Below are 27,099 nucleotides of genomic sequence, written 5' to 3' on the forward strand. Positions count from 1 at the left end.
CGTGGCGCCGACGACTTCGAAAGCTTCCTCGGAGCCGGAGCCTCGAGAAATTCCCTCGATAGACTGTTAGGGAGAATTCCCCTCTATGGCTAATTTCCCTCACCTAGTGAGTGCCGCAGCAGCTTTGCTGGACTTCTGGAGTTTATTTTTTTCCACTTGGTAAGAGTGAGAGCTTCCCCCCACTCTTACCTATGTTTTGCTATGTGTTTCTACCTGTTTTTGTGATTGTGGACTCTGAAGTACACCATTTCAGTAGCCCCCTTCTTTTTGTGTGTCACACAGCACCTTCAGTGCTGTGGCACAGGGTTGTCTTTGAGACTTCCGTCGACTCCATTTCTGAGGCGACTACCGTCCCCCAGGAAAAGGTAAAGTTACCATTAACTTTACTTAGTCTACCACAGATCCAGTATACCCCATCTTCCATGGAGTACTGGAAAGGGTTAATTCGTATCCCTTTTTATCTGTACCTCCTAGAGCATTGTTTCGCTCTTTTAACATTTAGACTTGGCTGGTGGCAGTGGTATCTACCCTAACTTTTCTACCGTGATTATATTAGATAAACAAGGCTATTATATTAGCCTTGAACATAAACCCGCTTGACCAAATTGTCTTTCTTTTGGCTCTGGTTGGGTTTATTCGCCATTTTCTTTTGTTAAAGTCCTTCTTGTGTCTTACTTTGCACGGCAAACTAGGTTCGCCTTCTTTGTTCACTGTCTTTTGGCAGGCTTCTGCTCAGAAGCCCTCCTCAGGGCGCCTGGGTGTCTAGGTGGGCTGAATGTGAGGGAGGGGTGTAGTCACCCCCTGCACAGGGTATCCTAGGAAACCCAAGTCACACTTTGTCATGATTGGCCAGGGTAGATGTCCGGGCTGGACAACCCCCCTACTGGGTGATTGACAGCCAGGCTGTGTGAATGGGGTTTTTTGCATAAAAGGCAGGTCTCTTGGGCTAGAAGTCAGAGAGTCGCCACTGGAACTACAAGGAACTGAAGAGAAGCGGAGAGAACGATGGCTGCTGCAACTACCCCGTCCCGGTGAAGCCCTGCTGCAATCCTGAGCCATCTTCCCTTCAACGACTAAGAGGAGATCCAGTCCGGAGTCTTCTTCCCTTGAGCTTGGTGGAGATAACCAGCTCATCTTCTACAGCCAGAGGATCCTCTTCCTTGGTCGAAATCGCTGCACGCTGCTGTAGTGGTCCAGATAGCCACCTGAAGAGCCTCTCCTGTTTTAAGGAGCGCACCTTTTATTCCTCGTCGCCGCTGCCGCCTTCATCCCTGTGTGGTGCAGACCCCCTTCAGACGTCGTCCTTCACCTCGAAGCTCCAGGAACCGTGGGTCTGCGGGAAACCAACAGGAACAACTGCTAGGGCACCAGCTTCACCAATGGAACAAGGTACTGTGTTCTACTTGAGGAAACTGGGTGAATCCCTTTTCTTCATTTCCAAGGCTTGCCCTTGTCTTCCCTCCTTCTTATAACTTTTGCTTCCGAACATTGACAATATTGAAGTACTTTTGGCTACGTTGAATCGTGAACGGTCTGACTGTGTGATCTTCGGCAACAGGCCCCGGTGTCTTTCGACCCTAGCTCCGGCCCTTTGACTTTTGAACTCCTGTCTCTGAGTGTTTCTTGATTCTGCCTGCCTAACCAAAAAATTGCCTGTGATTTTTGCCTCCAACTCCCTCTGGGTATCTCAGGTGCTAAGTGTATTTTTGACCCGGTAGCATTTCATGTCACGGATACGCGTTTATTTAGTAGACCGAACTGTCAAAAAGTGATCGCAATCGTATTCGCGGTAACGTGTTTTGTTCATAACACCGGTTCATTCAAACACACGGTACTTACCTTGAGACTTACTGTAGTATATTTAACGTGTGGTTTGTATTTAAGTTTCATGGAAGTGTGGTGTTTATAACGAATGGTTAAAAAATAAATGTACTTCTATTTTTCTACCTGAAACCTTGAGTCAGTGTTTGCTTGAGTCACCACAGTAATTGTGGTCCTTTTGTGTAATCTCTGCTACTGCTCATATACTCTTGAGATAAGCCTGGCTGCTCCGCCACTGCTACCACTCTGACATAGTAGTACAGGCTTGTACCAAAGGTAAAACTTGTATTGCCATCTGTAGTCTTAATTGTGTGTAGTGGTCCCTAAAGGCACTGCACAGGATTCTGCCTAACACTGACATGGTGCCGATGCCTTCTTCGAAGGCCTCACAGGCTCCAACGGTCTCGACGGCGTTGAGCACCGCGGGCACGGTGGCGATCCTCCTTGTCCGACCAGGACCTTCGAAGATTCCCAGTGATCGTACCGACCGCCCAAGCCCGAAGGCATGCGAGCGGTGGCTCTAGAGCGTTCCGTGCCATCTTCTCTCGAAGTCGCGGTCAGAACGGTCCACTGCGACTCAAAAATCGCCATAATCTCCTTACGGAAGGCGTCCCATTCTGCCGGAGAAGAATGCTTGGTGGGACAGGCAACCCGCCGTCTGGCGGAGTCCTCAGACGAGGAAGGCGACCGATGACGGCACTTCCGTGCATGCCTCGAAGAGGCCGAGGAATGGCGGGACCCACTCCTGGAACGAGACCCCCTGGACTTACACCGACGCGGAGAGTCACCCCTCGAATCGTCGGTCGAGAGTCCAGTGGACTTCGAATGACGGGCTTTGGAAACCCTACCTGCCGACAGCTTCTTCTTCCGTTCCTGCAAGGCCTTCGACGTCAAAGACTGGCATTCATCGCACTCATCCGTGGCGTGGCTCTCACCGAGGCACCAAAGGCAGACGTCGTGCATGTCTGTCAAAGACATCTTGGAACTGCAGTCGCGACACTTCTTGAAGCCCGACTTCGGGGTAGCAGAAGACGAAGACATATTTACGTTTAACACAATGATATTCGAAGAACCGAGGCGCACCAAGATTTCAAAGCGAACACGTTCGCGGAAAAAACAGAACTGAGGCTACGGGCGTCGTACATATAACATCTGGTGACATCGGCAGTCGGAGGAGGTCCTCGAGGGAGCGTATCGACGTCACTGACGCAGGACGCCTACGCCGAAAAAGCTTTCCGAAACAGCACAGCTGTGGTAATCAATGTCAAAGATGTGGAATACGTCGGAGGACACAATCCCCTCGAAACTATAGTACACATATGGTCAAAAGAAACACTGAAACACTATGTAAAAATAAAGGGTTTATTTAAATACAAGCAGGCCCAGAAAAATCTTGGGGGAAATGGGTACTTATCACAGATCATACAAACACATTATAAAAACACAACACTATGCTTTAAAATACACGGATCAAACACATTTTTGAAAAAAACTTTATTTATCATTGCACACAGGTAATGCACATACATACATATAATCCACATTACATCATCACATTATACACCATTACTTTCCTTCTGGGTCAGAGTTTTCGAGTTCAGCCTTGTCCGCCAAGTATTGTTTGTACCTGGCCCATATATTTCTAGGCTTGGAGGAGGGCAGCACCAAGTCTATATATAGGTCTTCTGTGTCATTTGTCCATACCATATATCTGTCCCAGTTCGCCCTAGTTGGCGAGTTTGCATTTGTCCACTTCATTAATATTGCTCTTTTGGCTATTAATAGGCTCAAGTTTAAAAGTTTTCGCCACGTCGTGTTCATTTTCCCCACCGCACCCAGCAAGCATATCTGCAGTGACCATTCCATCGGCTGATCTGCCATTCCATCTAGAGCTTCACAAACCTCTGCCCAGTAGTCTCTCAGCTTTATACATGCCCATAGCATATGATATATATTCGCGTCTTCAGTGTTACATCTCGGGCAGGTTCACGCTGTGGCAGGATAGATTCGTTTGAGCTTTACAGGGGTATAATGTGTCCTATGTACTATTTTATAATGTATTAGTTTATATCTGAGTTACATGATATTTGTTTGGTCAATGCACAGATCTGGGACCATTCATGATCCTCTATTTGTTGCCCCAAATCCTGTTCCCACTTGTTCCTGGCCGTGTGATTCCCTGCTGGGCGTGTCTGCACTATAACTTTATACAGTGCTGAGGCTGTAATTTTCTATGTCCCCCCTGCAAACATATATTCGAGCTCCATGTTGATCTCTGGTTCATTTGGGAAGGTAGGACATGCATTTTGTATAGTGTTTTCTTACACAAATATATTGTTGTTTATGTTTGTTTTTATTTCCCACTATATCCTTGATATCTTCCCATTGCACAAAGCGCTTTTCTGGAAATAACTGTCTGCATTGAGCAATGCCCCCGGCGCTCCAATGCATAGCCACCTCCCCATCTATACTGAAAGGTGTTTGAGGGTCACCCCAGAGCGGCATACGTGGGTGGTATAGCATGTCTGTGCCAAATATGTCGGCTATTTTGGCCCATGCCGTGAACGTTACCTTGTGGGATCTATGGTGTTATGGTGTTTGGTCTAGTCATCTTGTGTAGTGCTGTGATTGCTTCCCGATCTTTCAGGACGGGAGGTGGGGTCCCTGGGTTGAGAAAGAGTGTGGCCCACTGGGCAGCATAGTGTGCCTGTGCCACCAGGTAGTATAATTCCAGGTCGCGTGCCATCAACACACCCCTCGGATACGTATCAGTTAATGTCTTCCAGCTTAGTCTAGGATGTCCTCCCCAAACGAGCGTGGCGCAGGCACAGTTCATTTTAGCAAAAAGAGCCCGACCCGGCCAGATCGGTATTGAGCTGAATAGATAGAACAGTTTTGGTAGTATTATCATTTTGATTAGGGCTATTCTTCCCATCATTGAGATGGGTAGGGCGCTCCAGCGTTTCATTTTTGTACATAAGGTGTCAGCTAATGTGCTGTAGTTTAGGGCACGGGATAGTTGGGCTGTTCTAGCAATGTATGCTCCTAAGTACAGAATATGCATCGGGCTCCAGATGAGACCATGTAAGTTTTGGGGATCTATTTTATTTTCTGTGGGCGGGAATATCTCTGATTTGTTGGGGTTGAGACGTAGGCCAGAGTATTTACCGAACCTTTTGACTTCTGCCAGGACCTTGCCTAATGATCGATCTGGGTTCCTTCGATATAATAAAATATCATCTGCATATGGAGTTATAATTTGTAGCTTGCCCTCGAGCCATACTCCATATGAACTGTAGCGTGACCTAAGAATGTCAGCCAGGGGTTCTATTACTAGGGCGAACAGTAAAGGCGACAATGGGCAGCCCTGTCGGGTGCCCCCGTGTAGCTCTAGTATGTCTGGTAAGGTGCCATTGACTATAATCTTGGCGTAGGGACATGTATATAATATTTGTATCCATTTTATGAAATTTGGGCCAAACCCATAGTTTCGTAGTTCCCCAAATAGGAAGGGCCAGGAGACAGTGTCAAATGTTTTTTGCATATCGAGGGATACCGCTATCCCTTGAGCTTCAGGCGGTATTGTGGCCAGAATTTTGTGGCATATTCTAATATTGTTGCTGTGGACCTGCCCATAATAAACCCTGCTTGGTCTTCATGTACCATATAGGGCATCAGTGGTGTTAGTCTGGTTGCTAATATTTTTGCGAAAATCTTCGCGTCTGTATTTATTAATGACAGTGGCCTGTACGAGCCACAGTCCTCCGGGGGATTCCCTGGTTTAAGCAGTAGCGTGATTACTGCTTCTCTAGTAGTTTTGGGTAGTTCTCCCTTGTTTAAGGCACCCATCCATACAGCACATAATCTGGGTGCTAACAGGTGACTGAATTCCTTATAAAATTCAGCCCCAAGGCCGTCTGTGCCAGGGGCTTTCCCGTTGGGAAGTGCTTTTATTGCCTCCACTATCTCCGCCTCTGTGATCGGATTCTCTAATGAGTCCCTAGTGGCATTGGCTATGAGTGTCGTTGGTATTTGGGAGAGATAATGTTCTATCTCTTCATCAGTGGCGTTGCACTGAGGGGAGTACAGCTTTTTATAGAATGTTTCTTTCACCTTACTGTGATCCGTGGTCACTGTACCATCTGATATTTGTATGCATGGTATGGTTGTTGGACCTCTTTCTCCCCTTACTGTTCTGGCCAATAGACTCCCTGGGCGTTCACCCTACCCATTTCGGCATGCCGCGGTCGGCTTATCGAAGTATCGGATCTCATGGTCCGCTGCTTCTGTATATTCATCTAGTTTAGTCTTTATTTCCGAGGTAAGCTGTGATGATGGGGTGTGTGCGTACTGGGATTGTAGAGAAGTTATTTGTGTCTCTAAACGCGCCAGTCTATCCCTGATATCCTTGAGGACTCCGTATTCTGTGGATATTGAATTGCCTCTAATGAATACCTTAAATGCTTGCCACAATATTGCCTGACTGGAAACAGAGTCTTCATTAATGTCAAAGTACTCTTGTATTTGCTGTACCATTGTATTTTTATAGACCAGGCGCTGCAGGGCTGCGGGTTTGAATCTCCATGGTGGTCTGTTCACCGTACTACCAGGAATTCATAATGTTAGCTGTATTGGCGAATGATCGGAGTATGTTCTGCGGTGGATATTGGCACTACTAACCCAAGTCAAAAATTGTTATCTACCAGCCATAAACCTATTCTAGAATGCATGTCATGCACTGTGGAGTAATATGTATATTCTCTCTTAGAAGGGTTTAACGTTCTCCATGCATATTTACATCTGACACATGCTGGTCAGTGCCCTTGTTTGTGTTGACGTGCGATCTGAGTGTACGTCAAGGATGGTATTAAAATCCCCGCCACATATCAAATAGGCCGTAGGGTAGTTTGCCAGTTTTTCAAATGGTGTGGAATAGAAATCTGGGTCATCGATGTTTGGACCATATACATTAAGAAGGACTATCTCCCTGTCACAGAGGGTGCCATGGAGTAACACATACCTCCCCTCGGGGTCACATTCAGTATTCGTGCAATTAAATGGAATGGTTTTATGTATTAAAATCGCCGCCTCTCTTGCCCGTTTGGAATATGTTGTGAAATATTGGTGTGTCCCCCAATTTGGCATCAGTTACCCTCCTTGCTGGGGTCGTGTGGGTTTCCTTCAGAAAAATTATTTTGGGGCTCTGTCTATTAATATATGCTAGAATCTTCCTTTTCTTGATTCTGGATCCCAAGCCTCGTACATTCCAGCTCAGTATTTTTATGTTGTCCGTGCCTGCTTTAGCCATTATCTATGAAGTAAATGTAAACACATGAATGCCAGTATATTTCAATTATGCACTTAATAACCGTAGTGCTGAGCACCTGCGTGCTATTTGTTTTAATACCGTTCGTTCCGTACCTAAACCCCAACAGTCCCAACCTGACCCCTCCCTTCTCCCTCACAATTCCCCAAACTTTAACTGTTCCTTTTGAATCCCAACTCTCCCCACCCATCAACTTCACGTGCACCTGCTACAGGGGGGTCTGTGGTGTTTTCCAGTGCCCATGCCATCATTGGCCGTTTATAGTATATCCAGTTCTACGTTGTTGCTCTCTCGCATATTGACACATGTGGGGTAGCGCTCATCGGCGTGATTTGTAGAATAAGTCATGATCACCCCCAATGTGGGCCGCCCTAAGTGGGCCCATGCTTTTTCAAGTCCATATTATATTGTGAACGTGCTTGCTATTATAAGACTTCAGGGATTCAAGAATTCCACTTGGTTCTAGGCTGTCCGGTTGGAGCGGGGATGAGTGTTTAAACTAAGTTCGCCGCCTCTACTGGGAATGTGGAAAAATATATTTTGTTCTGATGTTGAATTTTAAGTCTTGCCGGGTACAGCATAGCGTATTGCACTTGTCGTTCTCATAGTAGTTCCTTGACCCCTGTGAAGAGTTTCCTTTCTTGTTGCACTGCCAGAATGAAGTCAGGGAAGATACGTATGGTATTGGCTTCCCATCTTAGCTCTTGTTTTTCTCTGGCAGTTTTCAAAATCAAGTCTCTGTCTCTGTAGTTTATCATGCGAGCTATGATAGGTCTAGGTTATGCCCCAGGTTTTGGCTTTGGGGTGAGTGAACTATGTGCCGGTTCAAAGATGAACATTGCCGACCATCTGGGATCTCCTAGGAGATTACGCAAGAGGACTTTTACTGCCTTTTCTATCGACCCTTTCATTGCATCCTCCGGAACTCCGACTATGCGAATGTTATCCCGCTGTGATCTCGCCTCCAAATCTCCGCATTTGGAGGTCACCGTCCCTAGTTCTATTGCCATTGTGGACACTGTGTTCTTCAAGGCATCAAGCGCATCTTCTGTGCCCGATATTCTCGTCTCTGCCTCTGTCGTGCGCAACGTTGTTTTATCCAGTTGTGTTTTGATGGAAGCTACATTTGCTGTTATCCCGTCCAGTTTGTCGTTGAGGGCGGAGAAGCCCTGTTGCATGGCTAGAAAGACCGCCTGAGGGTCTATCATCGGTACTGAGGAGGCCTGTTCCTGTGAGGGCATTTCCTCATCCATTTCGTGTTCCGTTTCCTTCTGCATTGCTGTTGTGTATTTTTCAAATGGTTCCTCTTCCCTTCTTAGGGCCAAAGCTCTTGGGCATCGTTTTTTCTTAGAGTAGATGTATCCTGGGAGCTAGCTCTACAATCCTCCTTTGCCCATTTTCTATACCTGGTGGGTTTGGAGTGGAACTAAAGCTGACCTTGTGTAGGGTGTTTGGTTCGCCTTTTGAGCTGATTCTGCGCATCTGCAAGTGTCCGTACTATCCGTGTTTTAATTCCGTTATTAGTAGTTCCTTCTTGTTGCCAGCCTCAAGCCTCTGTGTGGGTCCTCTGTAATTACTGTAGTGTCTTAGGGGCTGGTTCGTTGTCAACAAGGTGTGATCTTACGTTGGTCTTGTGCGGGAAGTGCTTACATCCAGTGCATTTTGGAATTATATCTTTCATGTCCCTTTTCCTCTTCAAAAGGATTCCACACTTGCCCAGATGCAATGAGATTTGAGCTTACAGCCTGTGATGGGTGCCTCTGCACTTCCCCGATTCATGCGGGCGGGGGGGGACTGCCCCCCTGTGTCGCTCGCCACCTGAGAGCCAAGTGTAGTGTTTAGGATCTTCGATTGCCTGACTTTAGATTCTCTTTCCCTGCAGGGGTTTCTTAGTGTCTGCTCAGTTATCCCCTCTTGCCCGCTTCGGATGGCCTTGTGAGTGTCCCGTAACCCCTTCTTTCTGGAGATTGCGTGGTATAGGGAGGATTTTAGTTAGTTAGTTGCCTGTGTGATTCTTTTAAAGCTAGAGCCGCATGACCCGTTTCAGAGTGGCTCGCCGGTGTTGGTCCGTCGTGCGGTAGCAGGACTGGGCGGGCCCCAGCCCGATCCCTGTGGAAATTGTGAGCCGTGTCCAGGGAGCAGAGGAGCGTTTAAGTTGTCACAGGGGGGTGGGAGGGCATAATATCCTACCACACTCCCCACCGGCTCGTCTGTGTTCCGGACTTTGGGGGGCACCCCGGCCCGCCCTAGAAGAGCAGCCGGGTCCCCCGTCTCCCCCCCCTGGGTTCTCCAATTGTCTATAGGGCCCGAAGAGCGGTCGATGGGCCGTTCGTAGGTCCGGGGCACAGCAGAACGTGCAGTCTCCTCTCACCTCATCTGCGCCGATTCCGGGCGCTGCTGGGTCACGCTTCCTTCAAAATAATAGCAGCGGTATGTCTGGGGCTCTGCAGGCGCTCAACGGTGTCCGGAGCGCCTGCGACTCACCTCCAGGTGCTGATGGGCCGTGTATTCCTTTGCCGTCACTCGCACTGTTTTGGAGCCGGGTTCCTCCCTTCGGCCCTCCGCGTGTCTCCAGCCCTCGTCTCTCGCTGCGTGTGGGATCTGGTTCGTATTGTAGCTCAGGTTTCCCTCAGCCTCTTGCCTCCAGACTTCGTGTGCCCAGTCTGTGACTGTTGCTGCACGTTCTTCACAGATTTCGTGAAGAACTGGTTTCTAGGAGCGATTATACCAGCATTTCGGCCTTAGACACCGCCGGAGCTCACAAGAGAGCGGCCATTCCTTCTTGTGCACAACAGCGCCCCCCCACAGAACAAACACATTTAGTATAGGTCAAAACTATTTGTAGGGAGTAAAACCACAAGTTACTTTCAGACTACTTTACAGTAATTCACAGGTAGTAGACCTTATCAGTTATGCATTGACCCCTGTTAAGAAATCACATAATCAACCATCCCTGTTACCCGGATACATTTCTGAATAGTGGAACACAGATTCAAGGAACAGTATATAATACCTCTAACTCAGTTTATGATAACACAAAGCTATACTAGGTGAGCAAGACCTTTTAGCGTAATATTCAATTATAGTTGCTTTTCAGCTCAGTGGAACACAGACTAAGATAAGCAAGAACTCTTTAGACTAATTTAGGATGCATCAGGCAGGTCAAGGTCAGTTACACCCAAGAACACTAAGAATTACACTCAGCTATTCTAGGCAGGAAGAACCTAAGGATGTAATACATAATAACAGTTGCTTTTCAGATCAGTGGTATACAGCCTGAGGTAAGAAATAACTAACATATTTTAGGATGGAATATAGGTAACCCAAGGAAAATAAAACCGATATACTTTTTAAAGGAGCCATCAGCAACTTAAAGGGATGTATAAACCCAAGACTGTTTTAGCGGATTTGCGTAATTTTTCCGCCATGGAAAAGTCTGTGATGGAAAAGTTTACATGAGAAATGTACGCACCTCAAAAGGTTCGTACATTTCCTATACGAACATAGACTGCAAACCACTACATACCCACACCCCCACCCACAACACACCCATGACACCCCCCCACCCACACCCTCTACACAACCCCACCCAAACCCCCAACATAACCAAACCCTACTTACCTTTTCTTCACTGTGTCCCTGCGGCGCCAGTTCCCTTTCACTCAGTGCCACAGGGTCCTTTTTTTTTTTAACGGCGCAGCTGCAGGAGTTTCCCCCGCAACCCCTGCTCACTATACTACACAGTATAGTGAGCGGGTTGTTGCGGTGGCTTTGTCGGTTGTGTAGCAGGGGTGTCCCCCCAAAACCCTGCTCACTATACTGTATAGTATGGTGAGCGGGGTGTTGCGGGGAACACCCCTGCAGTCTTTTTTTTACTTACCAAAAATGCATTCCACCAAAGTTTCGAACTTTTGGTGCTCGAACCTTTGGTGGTATGCATTTTTCAGACTTTTCGTAGAGTCAGACCTTTTTTTTTTTGTTCCGTTCCTACAATACCGTTTTAGCATCTGTATAAAACAGACCAGGGAAAGCAAAACCCAATGTTATTCTACGTAGGTAAAACCTAAGGCAGACTTATTCTGAACAGGCTATACAGGAAGTTAGGGGAAGCAAGATCCAGTTGGGAAACTTATACGTCTGTTCTCTGAAAGAAATAGTTAGTGAAGCCAACAGCATTACTTTTGGGAAAGAGGTACAACCAATTTACAGGCGAGTAAAACAACTGTATATATACTTTATATTCTAGGTAAGTAAGAACCTTTGTAACTGTCCACTCTCAGAGTTGCAGTTACCAACTAACTCTTTCTCATGTAAGTACTTTTCAAATACTTGTTATTCTTTTCAAGAGAGGATCCTTTACTTATCCATTCCTGCCCTAGTCTATTGCATGAGCTCACTCAGAGGCAGAAGAGGGACCATAGTGGTCTAGGTGCCAGCTCTAGGCAGGGTGACATAGGGTTCTGTTGCAGGAGAAACCCAGTCGATGGATTCCTTTCTCATGAAGACAGAAGACAGGCCTCTGCAAGGGATTCTGAAGAAAGGATCAACAGGGAAGGCTCCAGGCAAGAGTTCCTTCGCAGCTGCATGTCGGTCTGTGGATTTGGCCCCCTTTTTCAGGAGCCAGAAGACGACTGAATATTGTCAGTCGGATTCTCGTCACTTGGAAGGTCCAGCACTCTGGTTAGGGGACTTTTTGGACTAAAATCGTGGCTCCAGAGTTCCAGCAGGATGCCACAAAAGTGGCAGCTCGATTTGGAAGACTGTGCACCGCCCAAAGGCTTGAGGGCCCAGGGTACGGCAGCCCCGCAAGTTCGCAGCGGAGGTCTTCTTCAGTCTGGTGCATTTCACCAGGCTCTGGGTTGTCTGTTTCGGGATCCCCAGGTCATTTGGAAGGAAGGGTTACAGCAGGCTCTGGTTATACAGCAGGGTCTCTGGTCGCTGGAAATCGATACTGCCTTTATTTCTTTATCTTCCTCTTCGGTTTTGGTTCCAGTGGTCGACTTGTCAGCAGCTTCCACTGTTAGGGAGAATTCACAAAAATGTGGTAATTCCCTTCTACCTTAGAGACCCCACAGCTCTTTTGCTGAACTTTAGGACTTTTAATATCCAGCCTGGAGAGAGTGAGCACTTTTTCTCACCCTCTCACATATTTTTCTTGTGATATGGTGTGCTGGGTCTAGGAATTTGGAAAAGACTAGTAAAGTCAATTTCACTTTCCATTCTATGGGAAACAGTAGTTGATCCCAGAGAAGGTATTTAAAACTTTGCGAAGTCTAAAAGACATCCCTGTGTCACTGCACTGAGGGTCCAGTGTAACACATGAAAAGATGATGCCTATAGAGTTGTCTAAAACTCCATAACCAAAAGAAATAAATAGAAAAAAACAGAATTAAAAAATACAGTCACATATCTCAGCAAAAGAGCTGGGGGTCTCTAAGGTAGAGAGGAATTAACATATTTTGAGAATTCTCCCTAACATGTTTCTTTTGACTATGGAGACTGACAAACTCCATAGGCATCATCTTAACATTGTGACACACACAGCACCTTCAGTTCAGTGGCACATGGACGTCTCTGCGATTTCCCATAGGTTTAAATACCGTCTCTTGGTAAAACTACTGTTTCCAAGAGCAGTGAAGTGAAACTGACTTTACATTTACATTTGTAACTTTCTAGACCCAGCACACATTATCTTACCATAAGGTCCATGTTGGGTTACTTAGTATCCCCTTGGTCTAGTTTCTCATGTAACATTTTTATGTTACCCTTTCTAAAATTAACGGCTGGTGGCAGTGGTTTACTTTTTACTACCATTGTGCATTTTTACCGCAGGCTGCGTTCGCAGCCACAGTAAGGCACCCATGTGTGCCCATTTTGTAAAAATGGCCCCAGTCTTCTTTTTTAGCCATTTCTTGCTGGAAAGGTCCTTCTTGAGCTTTACTCTGCGCGCCAAATCAGGTTTTGTCCCTTTGTTCATTTTGTCTTTGCCAGGATTCACACGAGTGAAGCCCGCCTCTGGCTCCAGTATGTCTGGCAGGGGCAGGAAGTGAGGGAGGTGCCCGAAACTCCCTGTACTTAATCCCCTTGGTTACAGGAATGTACCCAAAGGTGATCGGCCAGCTGGCTGTCTGGCAAGGATAGCCACCCTGCTGTGTGATTGACAGCTAGGCTGGAATGAATTGGAGAAACCTGCATAAAAGGCGAGGCTTTATGGCTTGGAAGACAGAGTCGACCACTGGACGAAGGAATCCGAAGAAGAACTTGGAAGAGATACCTGCTGCAACTCCCGGACCGTTGGTTTGCCCGGTGAAGCCCTGCTGCTGTACTGAAGCTCCGAATTTGCCTCGACTAGAGAAGCCCTGCAAGGACGACTTCTCCCTTTGAGTTGGTGGGACCAATCAACTCCAAAGTAAGCCCGTCTGGACATCCTCTCAGAGCGGACAGCACTTCCGCTGCTGCTGGAACCGAAGTGCCAGGGAGAGGAACACCAGATTTTATGCGTTGCTTTCTAGTCGGACCCGAGCGCCAGGAATATCCTCCGGACTTCCCTGAAGCAGGACTGACCAAGCCTGAGCCAACTCAACAGAGTGCTGGAACAGAGTTCCTTCGCGAGGAAAGTCCAAAGTGGTATCCAAGAACAGCAGTGTTGCCATTTAGTGTCAGACGAGAGGAGCTGAAACACAGAAGAACCGCTGAATTGAAGTTTGCCCATTGCAGAGCAGGAGTCCCCAGACGTCCTCCGTCTTGTCCCCACGACTGAGGTTCAGGAACAACAGGATCTGCAGAGCTGTACAGGAACAGAAGCCAGCTGAGACTATTTATTCTAACCAGAGGTACTGTACAGTCTAAGAGAACTTACCTCTTGTTGTGTAGGCTTCCTTGCTCTCAGTTGAGACCTGTCTTGGTTAACTTGCAGAGTTGCTATAGCTTGGCCCCTCACAAGCCTCCCAGCTTGTGGCCCTTCAAGTGTTCTATTTCCTACAAACATTTCTAAAAACATTGTGCAAGACTTTTTACCTACCTGCAAAGATGATATTTAGCTCCCCTTGACATAGTGCAATTAACAGTGGCTGCCCTGGCTCCCAGAGAGACTATTCTTATCTTTGACTCTGTGACTTATTTTCCCCAGGAAAGGGTTAAACTAATTTAACATTGGAACGTTTTTAAAAGTACTTATCTGTTTGTGAATTATTTGTTAACCGTTGCTATATTCCACTCTTCTATCTTTTACATCAAACTCAGCATTGCTCTAAATGTACCAGTGATAAATCAATGTCCACAGTGTCCTAGCTATTTAAGTCACCTAAGGGTGTAGGAAGTGTATGTGTCCCCTCGCCAATGGGTATAATCTAATTTAGAGAAACTAAGAGTGTTTTGAAGTGTATATTACATATATTGCTCCCTTCAGAAGAAGGCTTATACAACTGATTGTGAATAAAATTAACAATCATTGTTTAATCAAGAAACCTTGAGTGTGTTTATTAGAATAACTGTTACTGTAAAACTCTGTGTCGCAACATTACTGCTCACATTGACCCCCCTTGAGATAAGCCTGGCTGCTCAGCCACACTACCAACCTGTGTAGTACAGAAGTATACCAAAGGTTGGGTCCCTATTGCCAGGAGTTCAAGGATATTGTAGTGCACCCAAAGGGTACTGCATACAATCTTGCCTAACACATCCAATCAAACTATTCAGTTTCATGCTCAATGTTTGTTGCATAACTCACTGTATTTGGTCTTTGTGAGCACAGAACAATTCTCTGAACACTTATCAAGCACCATCAGGGGTCCAAAGAGATTGGGGCAGCATTCCAGCTTCATACAAGTAGTCCTGCAGAAATCGGTCACTCGATCAGCAGTCCTCACCACCTCGACCGTAGCCCGGTAACTCTTCCCTTTATACCTGTTATTGATATATCACAACGTTAGGAACATTTTGGTAAAAATACTGTAAATTTAAGACAATTTCGGTAACAAAAAATATTATTGAAACTTTCTCCAAAGAAAAAAGTAATATAGGAAAATCTAACATTGTGGCACTACATTTTGATTTAATTTTTATTACTGATAATGAAGTTAGAATGGGTCCACATCATAGGGACTTACGAGCAGGGATTGGGAAATATTAAATCTGGCTACGTTCTAGTTCAATACACAGACCTTAGAACATGTAAGGTAGAATGGAAGACAAGTCTCTATATATCTGTGGAGTAGCCGACAAAGACATTGGGACATTTCTTCAAGGTTAGGACTGAAACAAAGCCCGAAATATAAATGACTACCTCAGCTCTTCTAGTCTTGCTTCTATTGCCTCATACCAACTCTATGATTTACTCCACCCCCTTGTCACTCACACCCTATTCCCAATGGCTTCCAACCTGGAGATTCTGACAGAAATCTGAAACGTTAACAATTAGTTACCGATAAGACTGGTAGGCAAAACCTCCACTAACATCTGCAACATCCTTTATCTTTTTTCACTCCACTGAAACTTACCTTGACCCTTGTCTTCAGAATGCTACACTATTGCTTCAGGGCCTTAATGGTCCTCTCTCGACACCTTTTACCTCACAAGGTACTTCATTTTGCTGCCCACACCTTCCATAAAGTCCCACCCACATCTGTGCACTGCAAGCTAGCCAAGCACAATTGCTCCCACTGAATATTTCAGGTCTACAAATAGATCCATGAGGTCACCAACCCCATACCTGGTTAAATCCATTTCTCGTTACTCAGCCCTTTGCACTTAGAACATGAAACCTACAAAACCTTTGTCCCCTATTCTCATCCCGTGCTCCTAGAACTCTTGTTTGCCACCAATGGACCTCATTTTCCACTGAAAACACAAACAGGAGAGAGAAAAAAAAAACAATCTATTGCCAAACCTGGAATCCCTAGGTAGTCCCTTAAAGAGGTACTAACTTTCTTTTCGGTGGTAGTGTACTGACCATAGAGCTGATGAGCTGTCTATCTAGGGACAGGGTACTCTCCCTATCTAGTCTACCTTATTTGCAGAACAATCCACTCAGTAATAAGGTTAAAAAGGGGTTGGAACCCGGTAGGGTAGTTTTCCAGAAGTCTTACTGGTAGGAAGACTTTAATAAGCTATGCCAGTGGTTTGTAGATCTCCAACTCAAAGTATCAAGTCTGTACTAACTCAGGACCTTGGTAGTGTGGGAGAGCAGCCAGGCTTATTTTAAGAGGAAGATGTGAAATGTAGGTAAGTACACTGAACCTTAGCTAGACAGGCACAACAGAGAACCTCTTACAATTCTAATTTATATAAAATGACATTAGATACACACACCAGAATCACTTTAGACGTTTACATTAGAACACTTCAGATATTTGAGAATAGACTTCAAAGGACACTTTCGCTTTTGTGTTTGTTTGCGGTTACATTTGTAGCAACTTTAGAAAGGGAAAAGAATGCTATCTTATTATCGGTTATTACGCGCACCTGCGGTTTTTAACAGCTGATACGGTAATACATTTACTCTGCAAGCACATACAGTAAAGTCACTTTAAGGGAGGAAAATGGGTAGTTAGTGTAACAATAGCCTGCTTCAAGGATCTAGAGTGTTTCTTCACACAGCAAGCCTTTTAAGTCTGTTAGGCAAGATTGTATGTATTAACCCTGTGGGAGACTACACCTGCCTTGACCTCTTGGCAATAGGTACACATGTTGGTGGTGTGACTGAGCAGCCAGGTGTATCTCAAGAGGGGTCATTGTGAGCTGTAGGGTTGTAACAGAGTTTCACCGTGATAAGTACCCAAATAACACTAACTCAAGATTTCTTGATTAAATAATGATTTATTAATTAATTTAACAGTCAGTTTTAAAATAAGCCTTCTTTAGAAGGGAGCAATTGGCAACAATAAAAATACACTTCAAAATACACTTCTTCAGTTCAGCAAAGTAAGTAGATACCAGTTGGGATGGCACACATTTTCCTACACCCTGAGGTGACTTCAATAGTTAGGACACTGTGGGCATTAATATATCACTTTTCACACTTAAATGGGAATACTGAAGTTGTGGCAAAAAGGAAAAGGTTAGGGAAGGAAACAATGGTTAACAAGTTTCTCAAACAGGTAAGCACATTTGAACCCACCCCCACGGTAATGTAGATTAACCCTTTCCCAGCTATATAGGCAAGGTATGTATGACTTTTTGGAGGGATAGTTAAAACACTAAGTCAGAGAAGAGGCTTTAGGGAGCCAGGACTGCCAAAGTCACTTGAGCAAAGTCTAGGAGAGCTGAGGCACTTCTTGAAGGTAGGTAAAAGTCTTGCACAATGTTAAAGAGTTTTGCTGTAAAAGAAATCACTGTTGGGCCACAAGTTGGGAGGCTTGTGAAAGGCAAAGCTGCAAGCAATTCTGCAAAGGGCACCCAATGCAAGTCTCAACTGAGAGCAAGCAAGCTACACAACAAAAGTTAAGTACCCCTTAGTTCACAGTACCTTGAGTCTGAAGAAAAAGGTTACAGCTGGCTTCTGTTCCTGTTGTAGTTCCTGCAGATCCTGTTGTTCCTGGGCCTCAGTCATGTGTGTTAGGCAGAAACCTGTGCAGTTCCCTTGGGGAACACTGCAAAAGATTTAAGACTACAGGTAGAGCAGTAAACCCCTTTGGTAGCAGTCTGTACCACCCAGATTTACCGGGTAGCTGTGGCTGAGCAGTCAGACTTCTCTCAAGAAGAGTTAGGCAGTATGCAAAGTATACACAATATGTACCAAAACACAATAGCACAAGCAAACACTGACCAGAGCTTGGTTTCAAAAGTATATAGTTATTTATTTAAACTACACATAGGTTAAAAACACTCTAGCAAAATATAATAAACACTTCAAACACAGTTATAATGAAAGTAGATTCAATCCTTTCTCCTATCTAGACAACTCTAGGTTAACACCACTTAATTAAAACAGAGGTGAGTGCTTAACGTTAGATGACACTCTAGTAGTTTCCAAGAAAGGGAGAGAAAAAGCAGAAATGGGTTAAACACACCACTCTAAGGTCCAGAACACTTGCAATAGGCTCAAAGAAGCACAAGGTCACAGGTGAGCAAAAGTCACTAGGCAGGGCCCACTCTTAGAGTAGCCGGAGCGAAAATGTGCCCAAGATCACACTGTTAGTTAGAGATTCAAAGTCTTGCAAAGAGTCAAAAAGAGTTTAGAGTGGCTCAGAAAGTTTAGCCAAAGTATCCCAGGCACTCCCAGGTTCGAAAGCCGGGGACTAAATCTACCCCGTACAGTCGGTGGCAAGGGAAGCCAGGCGGAACACAGTACCTTAAGCGGAAAGGATCCTCCAGCGGGGGCAGTTGTTCCAGGCAGTGACAGCAAGGCTCGACGTCGGTCAGGGGAGAAGAATATCTCGCTGAAGAGCAGAAGAGAAAGGTCGTAGCACTGCCCGGGAAGAAACCAGCCGCGGAGTCCTCCGGTTAAAGGGTTGGTACCGACTTTCGCGGTATGGGGGTAAAGTGTGGTATTCCGGATGCCGGGGTGCTTGGCACAGGCAAGGCGGCCACGAGATACCTCGAAGAACGGAAAGAAGGCGAAAACTGGTTGTCCCCACCAGTCAAGGGAAGGAGCCACTCCGTTAAGAGTTCTCCTCGGTCGTCGGAAAAAAAGTGGTGAGACGGTTCAGCAGGGCTCCACCGGGTGGTGTCGTCGAAGCAGGTCGGCTCAGCTCTTCCCTCGTCGGATTCTTGGTCCTGTGGCGACTTCTGAAGTCCCAGTCCCCAAAGCCCTGCTTTTATGCAGCAAGCCCCCATTCACCCAGCCTAGCTGTCACTCAAACATGCTAAGTGGTGAGCCGGGCGGCTCACCACTTGGGCCAATCAGGACGGAGGGCGACTTGAGTTACCAAGGTAACTCAGTCCAGGGTGCCTAAATCCCCCTCCACCCCTCCTAAGTATCCCAGACAGAGTGGCACCACTTTGGAGGGCTTCTGTGGAGAAGCCCGCCAAAAGTGGAACAAAGGGCTCCACTTTGGGTCAGAGTTACAGAGGCGAACACCAACGCCATTTTAGAATCAAGTTTTGGCAAAAAGTCCCAACCGGAGTTATAAAAATAAATATATAAACCGGCGGTATGTTTAAGGCTACCGTAAATAAATAATTAAATGTGTTAGCCTAAAACAATGGGAAATCCCATAGGGAAATATTCGCGGTCGAATATAAAAAGTAGTTTCCACTGCCACCAGCCAAAACTCGATCAGGGGGGACGGAGACGTGCCCCCTCGACTAACAGACCCTGGGGCAATCGAATTGCCCCAGCCAGTACGTCCACAATATGATGGTTTGTACTGGTTCTGTTCAGGATTCAAGACTAGCAAAGTCTTTGGTGACTTTACATGCCCTGGGAGACAGTAGTCAGTCCCAGGGTATGGAGTCTATGTTGGGGAGTCCCTAGGACACCCCTGGGTCACGGCACAGAGGGTGCTGTGTGACCCACATCACAAAAATACATGAGGCCCTATGGAGTAAAAGACCCCATAGCCCATTCAACACAAGGTTTAACCAAGAAAACACACTTCAACATGTCCAAGAGTGAGGGTAAAAGAGTCTCACTCTTGGCAGGAGAAAAAAATTAAACCCCAGAAATCCAGCAAAGCTGCTGGGGGACTCACTAGGTAGGGAAATTCAGCCTAAACAGAGAATTCTCCCTAACACTGTGGACAAGAGGGAGGACATCTGGGGACTCTTGCACTACGATTTGAAGGTCGGTGGCAGCAATAGGCGCAATTCTGATCAGTGGCACTTCGCGATTTCAGCTTCTCGCTAATGGCACCACTGCAGTATTTGGACACCTTGTGGAATTTCCTTGCTTCTGGGCTCCAGCACACACTGTTCAGGAGGCTCAGGCTTTGTCAGCCCTGCTTCGAGGGAGTCCAGAGGATCTTCCTGGAGCTTGGGTCCACCTTCAAAATGATGCACTCTATTCTGGTGTTCCTGCCCCCTGGCACTCGGTTCCGGCAGCAGCAATGGAAGCAGAGAGGGGTTCCAGTCGAGTTCCTCTTGGAGTCGATTGGTCCCACCAACCCAAGGGGAGAAGTAGTCCTTTCAGTGCTTCTCTAGTCGATGTTGAAATAGGAGCTTCAGCAATGCAGCAGGGCTTCACTGGGCAAACCAACGTTCGAGGAGGTGCAGCAAGCATCTCTTCCAGTTTCTTCCTTTGGTTCCTACGTCGAGTGGTCGACTCTGCCTTCCTTACTAAAGACCTCACCTTTTATGCAAGTATCTCCCATTCATTCGCAGCCTAGCTGTCACTCACACAGCAGGGTGGCTGTCCTCCAAGGACAGCCAGCCGGCCAATCACATTTGGGTGCATTCCTGTAACCAAGGAGACTAAACACAGGGAGTTTCAGGCACCTCCCTTGCTTCCTGCCCTGCTAGACACACTAGAGCCAGAGGCGGGCTTCACTAGTGAACGCCGCCAAAGACAAAACTAACTAAGGGACCAAACCTGGTTTGGCACGCAGAGAAAATCACAAGAAGTATCTTTCCAACAAGAAATGGCGAAAAAAGAAGACCAGGACCATATTGACAAAATGAGCACCCATGGGTGCTAAACTGCAGCTGTACAGCCCATGGTAAAACACACAATGGTAGGAAAAAGTAAACCACTGCTAACAGCCATTAACTGTAGAAAGGGTAAAATAAAAATTTTACACAAGAAGTTAGACAAAGAGGACACCAAGTAATCCCTTCAGCACCATATTGTAAGATAGTGTGTGCTGGGTCTAAAAAGAGGAAAATGGAAGTAAAGTCAATTTCACTTTTGTACTCTTTGAAACAGTAGTTATCCAAGAGAAGGTATTTAAACCTTAGCCGAAATCCAAATGACTTCTCTGTAACACTGCACTGAGGATGCTGTGTGGCACAATGTAAAAAGTTGAGTGTTAGGCAAGATCGTATGCAGTACCCTGTGGGAGACTGCATCAGCCTTGTCCTCTTAGCAATAGTTAACCCAACCTCTGGTATAAGCATTTACTACACAAGTTGGTAGAGTGACTGAGAAACCAGGCTTATCTTAAGAGGGGTCAATATGAGCTGTAGGGTTGTTAAGTATTCAAATAAACACTTATTCTCAAGGTTTCTTGATTAAACAATTATTTATTAATTTAACAGTCAGTTCAATAAGCCTTCCTTAGAAGGGAGGAATATATGTAACACAAAAGCATACTTAAAAAATACACACTCAGTTTCAATAAGTCAGTAGATACCCATTTGGGATGGTACACAGATACTTCCTACACCCTGAGGTGACAAATAACTAGGACCCTGTGGACATCAATACATCACTGGTACATTTAGAGCAATAGCGAGTCAAAAAGAAAAGGTTTAGGGAATAAAACAATGGTTAACAAATATTCTTAAGCAGGTAAATACTTTTGAACGGCTGCATACTAATTGACCTTTTCACAATTGACCTCGGGAGAATTGAACTAAAAGGTCAATTAGGACATATATAGGGGGGTAGAGGGGGGGGAACCCACTGCTACGCCCCACCTAATCCAAAAAGCCCTGCAACCCCCAACTCAATACCCTTATATTATTTATAATCCAAAACCAACCCAATACATATATAAAATAACAAATAATACAAAGGTCAATTGTGCAGAAGATCAATTAGGACCACTATAATTAGATCAATTAGGACAAAAGGTCAATTGTAAAAGGTCAATTTGGGTAATACCCTTTTGAACCCCCCCCACCCCCCCAATGCTAAATAAATTAACCCTTTCCCAGCTACACAAGTTATGGAATGTGTGACTTTTGTTGAGGGATAGTTAAAGTACAAAGTCAGATGTTAGAAGAGTCTTTCAGGGAGCCAGGACTGCCAATGCCAATTGAGAAAAGTCTAGGGGCGCTCAGGCACTTCTTAAAAGGTAAGTAAAAAGTCTTGTACAATGTTTTAGCAGTTTCTGTAATGAATGAAATCACTGTTGGGCCACAAGCTGGGAGGCTTGTGAAGGGCAAAGCTGCAAGCAGCTATGCAAGAACAACCAAGACAAGTCTCAACTGAGAGCTAGCAAGGCTACACGACAAGAGGTAAGTACCCATTAAGTTTACAGTACCTTAGGTCTGAAGAAATTGCTTCCAGCTGGCTTCTGTTCCAGTTGTTGTATGGCAGATCCTGTTGTTCCTGGGCCTCAGTCGTGGGGACAAGAGGGAGGACATCTGGGGACTCCTGCACTACGGTGTGAAGGTCAGCAGCAACAATGGGCAAACTTCAGATCAGCGCCACTTCGCGGTTTCAGCTTCTCGCAAATAGCACTTCCGCGGTTCTCGGATACCTTGTGGGCTTTCCTCGCAACTGGGGTCCAGCACTCCGTTGAGGTGGCTCAGGCTCGGTCAATCCTGCTTCCTGGGAGTCAGGAGGCCCTTCCTGGAGCTTGGGTCCGACTTCAAGACGACACACTCTATTCGGGTGTTCCTCTCCCTGGCAATCAGTTCCTGCAGCAGCAATGGAAGTACAGCTAGCTCGGAGATAATTTCCAGATGAGTTAGTCTTGGGGCCAATTGGTCCCACCAAGCCTAGGGGAGAAGTCGTCCTTTGCAGCGCTTCTCTAGTAGAGGCGAATTCGGAGCTTCAGCAATGCAGCAGGGCTTCACCGTGCAAACCATCGGTCCAGGAGTTGCAGCAAGCATCTCTTCCAAGTCATTCTTCGGATTCCTTTGTCCAGTGGCCGACTGCCTTCCAAACAAAAGACCTCACCTTTTATGCAGGTTTCTCCCATTAATTCGCAGCCTAGCTGTCAATAGCACAGCAGGGTGGCTGTCCTCCAAGCAGCCAGCCAATCACCTTTGGGTGCATTCCTGTTACCAAGGAGACTAAGCACAGGGAGTTTCGGGCACCTTCCTTACTTCCTGGCCTACCAGACACGCTGGAACCAGAGGCGGGCTTCACCAGTGAATCCTGCCAAAGACAAAGCGAGCAAAGGGACCAAATCTGGTTTGGCGTGCAGAGTAAATCTCAAGAAGGACCTTTCCAACAAGAAATGGCGAAAAAAGAAGACTGGGACCATTTTGACAAAATGGGCACCCATGGGTGCTTTACTGAAGCTGAAATTACAGCCCGCAGTAGAAACACACAATGGTAGGAAAAATGTAAACTACTGCCACAAGCCATTAATTGTAGAAAATGTTACATGAGAAACTAGACAAAGGGGATACTAAGTAACCCCTCCAGCACACTATTGTAAGATTGTGTGTGCTGGGTCTAGAAAGTTACAAATGTAAGTGAAGTCAATGTCACTTGACTGCTCTTGGAAACAGTAGTTTAACCAAGAGGAGGTATTAAAACCTTTGAGAATTCCCTGTGTCACTGCACTGAAGGTGCTGTGTGATAATGTAAAATGATGATGCCTATGGAGTTTGTCAGACTCCAAAGTCAAAAGAAACAGTGTTCAAATCAATGAACAAGACATGAGAGAGTGGGAAAAAGGCCTAAAGTTCAGCAGAATAGCTGGGGGTCTCTAAGGTAGAAGGGAATAAGCGCATTTCTGAGAATTCTCCCAAACAAAGTCCAAAAACGCAACCCTAGCTAAAGACAGTTCGGAGAGGGCTCAAAGTCTTGACAAGCAGCAGAATACGAAGAGTTCCAGAGGACTTCTTCCAGTCTCTAGTGTTATACAAGCTGTAAGTTAACAACTAACAAGGGAGACCTGTAAAAGGACTTGATGAAGGCACACAAGCAGTGGCTTGAGTCCGAGGTAAGAGGGGGTGGCCTGGACACCTATGTGCACTCCAACACTTTGGAGAGACTTCTTGGAATCAGGTAAGCAATACCTTTTTGCCCCCACAGTACATTCGGTTAGAAGAAAATGTTGTGCTGGACGCTTTGCAATGTTGCAGCTCTGGACCAGACCTCTGGATTCCTTGGTTTGATGACTGAAGGCTTTTCTCTGCGGTTTTGGTGCCTTTTCTGCAGCACCACACCAACAAAGGACACAGATCATCCGGTCAATCTTCTTTGCTTCCTGCAGTCACACACTCTGCTGAGGGCGCTGGGCATGTTGGATCGGATCTGTGGAGCGTCCTTAGGGGTTCAGCAAAGACTTAGACGGATTTGGCCTTTCACGACGATGCCCTCGAAATGGGCAGCAGGTCACCTGGTATTGGGGTTCTGCTGCTCTGGAAACTCCTAGGACCTCATGAGATGGCTGAATTCAAAGTTCATCTTGGGACTGGTTGTTCTTACCTACCACCAAAAGGGAAGGAGGTGTCCTCTTGGGAGCTCTTCTGTTGCACAGAAAACAGGGTCAGGACAGCAGTGGTTGCTACACGGTGTTGCATAGGATCTGCAGGCATCTCTGGTTGTCTTCTTTGTTTACTTCAGTTTCTGTTCAGGATAATTCTCATTTCTGTGCTAATTCCAGTCAACCTTAGAGACCCATAGCTCTTATGCTGGACTTGGGATTTTTTAATTTTAACCATGGAGTGAATGAGACCTTTTTCTCACTCTCTCATGTGTTTTTATCAGAGTTGGATTTTGTGTTTTCACTGTGTTTGGAGTCTGAAAAACTCCATAGGCATCTGCTTTTTGTATGGTGTGACACAACACCTTGAGTGCAGTGTCACAGAGAAATAATGTTAGATCTTCATATGGTTGAACTACTTTTTCTAGTGTGAACTACAGTTCCCAAGAATAGTAAAGGGAAATTGACTTTACTTACCTTTTCTCTTTTAAGGCCCAGCACACACCAATTTATGTGGAGTGCTGGGGGGTTGCCTTGTAGCCCCTCGTCCTACTCTATCATGTAACATTTTTATGTTACCCGCACTACTTTAAAGTGGTTTATTTTTTCCTACATTTGTGCTTTTCTACCGCAGGCTGACCCCTCAGCTGCAGTACAGAACCCTTGGATGACCATTTTGTCAAAATGGCCCCAAGTCTTCTTTTTTTGCCATTTTCTGTTTGTGAGGTTTTTCTTGGGTTTTTCTCTATGCGTTGACAGATTTGAGCCCTTTGTTTGTCTTGCCAGTGTGACTGTGGAAAAAAAACCAAAAACCTAAAAAGGAGAGACCTATTCCTCCAAAATGGGAATAAGACTGATGTGTTATCTTAATCTACAGCGCCCGCAACTTGTTTACCCCACACTTCGTCTCGTTTGTCAATCTATGAAATGGCAAGAGAGAATAAGTGAGAAAACCCTTCACTTTCAGCAATTCTAGAACACATTTGTTCAACAGTGTATGGCAAAATCTCAGAAAACCGTATATAACATTAACTGGTTTCAGTGGCGAACACCATTTTATAACCACCTTCATCAGGACGGTAGGTTCACCAAAGGTTCATGAATACCCTCACCTCTCGTTCACTTGCCAAACCAAAACACAGCAAATCAACTTCATGCTGTGTGTGTTGAGGAGAATTCTCAGAAATGTGCTTATTCCCTTCACCTTAGAGACTCCCAGCAACGTTGCTGGATTTTGAGGACTTGATTTTTTTTCCTGGAGAGAGTGTGAGCCCTTTTTCCCACTTCCATGTATTTTGATGCGCGTTTTACTCTTGTGTTCTTTGATTATGGAGTTTTAGATAACTCCATAGGCATCATATTTTCATTTTTGTGTCACACCACACCTTTAGTGCAGTGGCACAGGGATGTCCTTTGGACTTCCCAAGGTTTAAATCCCTCCTCTGGGTTGCACTACTGTTCCTCAGAGAATGTAAAGTTAAATTGACTTTACTAGTCTTTTTAAATTCATAGACCCAGCACACACTATCTTCCTATAGAGTGCTCGAGGGGTTACTTACTATACCCTAGTTCTAAACACTATTGTAGCTGTCAAAAGCTACCATTTCCTATTGAAATGGCTGGTGGAAGTGGTTTTATAACGAACTACCATGATTTTTCCCGACCGCGAACACCAGTAGCTAACAATCGGTGCTGCCATGTTTTTCAATATGCGGCCCAAGACCCCTCTGTAAAAACAGACTCTGTCATCTTTTTTCACCGTTTCTTTGTGGAAAGGTCCTTCTGGTGTTTAACTCGGCACGCCAAAACAGGTTTGGTCCCTTTGTTCGTGAGCCTTTGGCAGGCTTCAGGAATTAAGTCTGCCCTTGGCGTCTGAGTGTCTGGGGTGGGCATGCAGTGAGGGAGGTGCCCGAAACTCCCTGTACTCGGTCTACTAAGAGACCCAAATGCACTCTGATGTGATTGGCTGGCTGACGGTCCAGCAACGACAGCCACCCTGCTGGGTGAGTGGCAGCTAGGCTGGAATGAATGGGAGAAAACTGTTTAAAAGGCGAGTCTCCACGACTGGAAGGCAGAGTCGACCACTGGAACCAAAAAAACGAAGACTAGCTGGAAGGGGACGACTGCTGCAACTGCTGGACTGTTGGTTTGCCCGGTGAAGCCCTGCTGCAAATCCAAATTGCCAAAACTCCATTCGACAGAGAAGCTCCTTCAGGACGGCCTCTTCCTTAGAGTTGGTGGGACCAATCAGCGCAGAAGACACCTGGATACCATTCTCAATGCTGGTTAAGGTTTTGGCAGGGAGAGGGAAACCAGTTTGTGTCTTGAAGCAACGGCTATTTGAACCAAAGTGACTACATTTTGTTTGCTCCGACGACGATCCTGTGCAGTGCAGGAGTCCCCCAACGTCCTCCCTCTTGTCCCGACGACTGAGGCTCAGGAACAGAGATCTGCAGGAACTGCCAGGAACCAACTTCTTCAGCTGCATCTTTTTGCTTCACATTAAGGTACTGTGCCATCCGGTTGAGAGATCCTAACTCTCGCAGGCCTAATCAGCTTGTGACCCAGCATATCATTCTTTTTCGTCTAAACTAGTTACTTTCTTACCTGGTAACGTTCTTTGGATGGGATTGTCCGACAACGTATTCCATATCTATGACAGGTAATCACCGCAGCCTACCTGTGGTGATTACCTGTCATAGATAAGGATTACGTCGGCGGACCCAATCCCCTCAAAATTATTTT

General features: G+C 45.9%; 1 protein-coding gene across 3 annotated transcripts in view; it reads right to left on the minus strand.

The window, feature by feature from the left end:
- The window catches only part of SFMBT1 (Scm like with four mbt domains 1), a 1,637,826-nt gene that overhangs the window by 142,026 nt on the left and 1,468,701 nt on the right, over positions 1-27,099 (minus strand). For all 3 annotated transcript variants that reach the window (XM_069643544.1, XM_069643545.1, XM_069643546.1), the window contains exon 17: positions 14,877-15,052. In XM_069643544.1, coding sequence (XP_069499645.1) covers positions 14,877-15,052 — 176 coding nt within the window. The remainder of the gene's footprint in view (positions 1-14,876; positions 15,053-27,099) is intronic.

The sequence above is a fragment of the Ambystoma mexicanum genome, chromosome 2p (genome assembly GCF_040938575.1).
Source record: "Ambystoma mexicanum isolate Mex_15411 chromosome 2p, UKY_AmexF1_1, whole genome shotgun sequence".
NCBI lineage: Eukaryota > Metazoa > Chordata > Amphibia > Caudata > Ambystomatidae > Ambystoma > Ambystoma mexicanum.